The following is a 4,255-nucleotide window of genomic DNA, read 5'->3' on the forward strand; positions in this document are numbered from 1 at the left end:
CTCTTTGTAGTATTCTTTCACAATTAGTTCTATGACTTTGAAAATTCTTGAAGACATGTTGTATTGGAATTTTTCTCTATAGAGACAATTTCCTAGTGAGTTCTCTTGTGATAAAAAGCTTGACTTTTCAGGGGTTCCTTTTTTTATATTTCTGTATAGGTCCAGCAATTTAGTCATTAGTTATGATTCACATTTGAACAATTTGCCTTTTTTCTGTACAGAGATTTAGCAACATTAGGGTAACTTGCCCAGATTCTCCATTCAAGGACTCCTTCCTTTGCTACAATTTGGAAGGTTGCTTCATCACATGAGGCTTCTGTGTACAAGTGCCTCACCTTTCCTCTTCACCTTTGTTCAGCATGACTTCTTGCCCTGTTTCCTCAGATCTATACATAACTATCCCTCAGGGTTATGCCCTCTGTTTCTAGGCATGATTGTCAGCTAAGGATTTGTAGATTCTGATACTCCCCGTTTCTAGGCATGATTGTCAGCTAAGGATTTGTAGATTCTGATACTCCCCATTACTCCCTGCCCTACTCACCTACTTTGCTACTTGGCCTTTACTTTCCACATTGATGGGGCTGATTCATGGTGTTTTCTTCCACTCATTTCCAAGGTTTTTTTTTTCTTTTAATTGTGGGATGTTTCTGACACTCAGTTTCAATGAAAGTATATGTATCTGAGCTTATATTGCCCCTCCTTGTCACTTTGCATAGTTCTCAGGGGAGACATAAGAAAATCAGGATCTAGACAATCACTGTTTAGTCCCAAATACATAATTCAGATATAAATGGTTCCATGCACCCTTTTCTTAATGTAGTTCCCTTTGTACCCTTTTTATTCTTTCTTCAGATATGTAGTTGTTGAAAAGGATACCAAAAGCTTATGAAAGTTTTATCTGTGACTTGATCAAATTATGTTTTAGAACTTCTCCCTTTCACAGAATCCTCAAAGCCATCACTGCCAGTCAACACTTCACTCCATTCAGTCCAAGGGTGTTTATGCAGATAAAAAACACAGAATGCACTGCTTCGCTGGGTAAAGACAGTCAAGATGCATGTACAGAGGGTGAGAAGACTGATAAATGTTTGCAGAATTGAACTGAATTAAATTGACCCAAACTCATGTTTCACTCCGTGTTTTAAAATTCTCAGCCTTTAGAAGAATAAATTCAGGAAAGGAAGGTAAGCCGTAAGAAAAGTGGAAACTCTAATCATTTAATAACATTTATTTCTCTATATTCAAGACACTACTACAGCTACTGTGTGGACGACATAGCATGTTAAAGAATCTATCATTAATACGGGGGCACAAAAATGTTCAAAAAAGAGATGTGTAGTCAAAATATTGGGAAGTTTGGTGCAGGAACAACCTTTTTCTTATAGAAGGACCATGAATTAAGTAGTAGGTGGCATTTGTGTGGAAATGTGTGGAATTTTACCAGTCAGAGATGGAGAGAAAAGTCACCCCCACATAGTGGCCGTACTCATTAGGGGACCTTTACTCCCTGTTGCTGATTTCTTTCTTCCTTCCTTTTTCTCATTCTGTGGCCCAGGCTGGCATGAGTGAGGCAATCTTGGCTCACTACCAGCCTCCGCCTCCCTGGTTCAAGCGATTCTCCTGACTCAGCCTCCCGAGTAGCTGCGATTACAGGCGCCTGCCACCACACCAGGCTAATTTTTTTGTATTTTTAGTAGAGACGGGGTTTCACCATGTTGCCCAGGTTATTCTCGAACTCCTGCCCTTAAGTGATCTGCCCACCCAGGCCTCCCAAAGTGCTGTATTTCAGGCCTGAGTCAGCTTACCCGGCCTATTGCTGATGTTTCTATCCATATGAAGGCCTCTTCCATCAGAATAGCCCTACCTGCTTCTCCAGTGGTAACCCTGGGTTGAGTTACCTGATTGCTGAGTTTTGGCCTTCAGCTTCTCTTTCAGGACACATTCGGTCCTGTCCGGTTTAAGATTCTGGAGACTAGTAAATACCCACTATATACAGGTTACTTTTTGAGGTGTCAGTGAAACTCCAAAGAACAAATCATATTCTCTAAATAGTTGATTGTTGAATTGGTTTCCAGAAGAATAGATAATATGAAATTGCATCTTCAGAGAATATTGAGTTTTGGGCTTGATTAATCAGAACAGGTGCAGTCTTGGGGTCTGAGAGTGGTTTGAAAGCAGGTGAATGGCTGGAAAACTTGTATCCAACTCATATAAGATTTTAATAGAAGCAGTTATGTCTAGCCCATTAGATCGAAAATTCCCTGAGGTTAAGGGTTATCACTGTGCCAGGTCCAGAGTCAGTAATTAATTTCTGTAAAATTAATGAATGAAAGCATCTTAACTCCTCTGAGAGTACAACTAAAGAAATTTGGGATGGAAAAGAGTGTAGAAAAACGAGAAATGTATTTTAATTACCTTATGTTGTATCTCACACACTTTCTAGCATAGTGTATTTCAGTAAAAATTTACAGTGCACATAGTAGATGGCCAATAAAAGTACACTTTCTTTCTTTCTTCTTCTTCTTCCTTAAAGCTCAGAGAATAGCATGCTCACCAATCTAAAGTAAAACATTTTTATAGAATTCTAATGGGGCTCACTCAAGATTTTTTTCCTCCGACCTCTGAGCTCCTGGAAGGAGGGAATCAGACTAGCACCTTTGAGTTCCTCCTCTGGGGACTCTCAGACCAGCCACAGCAGCAACACATCTTCTTCCTGCTGTTTCTGTGGATGTACGTGGTCACTGTGGCTGGGAACCTGCTCATTGTCCTGGCCATTGGCACCGACACACACCTCCACACCCCTATGTACTTCTTCCTTGCCAGCTTGTCGTGTGCAGACATCTTTTTCACCTCCACCACTGTGCCCAAGGCCCTGGTGAACATCCAGACCCAGAGCAGGTCCATTTCCTACGCAGGGTGTTTGGCACAGCTCTACTTCTTCGGCACAGCTCTACTTCTTGACTTTTGGGGACATGGACATCTTTCTCCTGGCTACAATGGCCTATGACCGCTATGTGGCCATTTGCCACCCGCTCCACTATATGATGATCATGAGCCTCCACCGCTGTGCCCTCCTGGTGACAGCCTGCTGGACCCTCACGAGTCTTGTCGCCATGACTCACACCTTCCTCATATTCTGGCTTTCCTTCTGCTCTAAGATCCTTCCTGACTTCTTCTGTGATTTGGGACCGCTGATGAAGGTGTCTTGCTCTGACGCCCAGGTCAATGAGCTTGTGCTCCTCTTCCTAGGGGGAGCAGTCATTTTAATCCCTTTTATGCTCATCCTGGTCTCTTATATCCGCATTGTTTCAGCCATCCTCAGGGCCCCCTCTGCCCAGGGAAGGTGCAAGGCCTTCTCTACCTGCGGCTCTCACCTCATTGTTGTTGCTTTGTTCTTTGGGACAGTGATCAGGGCTTATCTGTGCCCCTCATCCTCTTCCTCCAACTCAGTAAAGGAGGATACAGTGGCTGCTGTCATGTACACAGTGGTGACTCCCCTGCTGAACCCCTTTATTTACAGCCTGCGGAACAAGGACATGAAGGCTGTGGTGGTTAGACTTCTCAAGGGCAGGGTCTCCTTCTCACGGGGCCAGTGACTTCTGCTGAGAAACCCAAGGTGTTCTCCATCCCCTCCAGTGAGGGGCTTGACAGAAATTTCTACCTCAAGTGTGTAATTTCTGAATCCCACATATCCCTTCTCAGCACTCCCCTCCCTGAATGCGCACTGCAAGTTTGAAGGAAAATCAAGATTTTGCTTCATGCTTCATCTGTGAGGAGTGCCTTAACTTATTAATAATTTTTCACAAGGAGGCGTGACTTTTGCAATGCTTTTAATTCTAAAAGCCCGTGTAGCCTGTTATATGCTAGTTTATTAAAACTTAATGAAGTCATGGAAAGGGGGCTAATAACAATATTAGCAATAAAGTCAATATCAGATGGCAAAGAAAGACTTTACAACTTTAAGTGAACAAGTATGTTTTCCTACAAAAATAGGAAATTATACAAATTGTCTCAAGGTTATGAATCAAAAATATTTGCAGCTATTAAAACAAAGCTCTCTCTTGGGGAGGAGCCAAGATGGCCGAATAGGAACAGCTCCGGTCTACAGCTCCCAGCGTGAGCGACGCGGAAGAGGGTGATTTCTGCATTTCCATCTGAGGTACCAGGTTCATCTCACTAGGGAGTGCCAGACAGTAGGCGCAGGTCAGTGGGTGCACGTACCATGTGCGAGCCGAAGCAGGGCAAGGCATTGCCT

At 43.1% G+C, this 4,255-nt stretch overlaps 1 protein-coding gene across 1 annotated transcript; it reads left to right on the plus strand.

The window, feature by feature from the left end:
* The first annotated feature begins 2,455 nt into the window (after window positions 1-2,455).
* LOC112206063 (olfactory receptor 1P1-like) lies at window positions 2,456-3,896 on the plus strand. The gene is given in 2 exon segments (XM_054671215.2): window positions 2,456-2,938; window positions 2,940-3,896. Coding segments are annotated over 2 exon segments (1,008 nt in total). The 5' UTR covers window positions 2,456-2,587; the 3' UTR covers window positions 3,597-3,896.
* The last annotated feature ends 359 nt before the right edge of the window (window positions 3,897-4,255 follow it).

This window comes from Pan troglodytes, chromosome 19, assembly GCF_028858775.2.
Source record: "Pan troglodytes isolate AG18354 chromosome 19, NHGRI_mPanTro3-v2.0_pri, whole genome shotgun sequence".
Classification (NCBI taxonomy): domain Eukaryota; kingdom Metazoa; phylum Chordata; class Mammalia; order Primates; family Hominidae; genus Pan; species Pan troglodytes.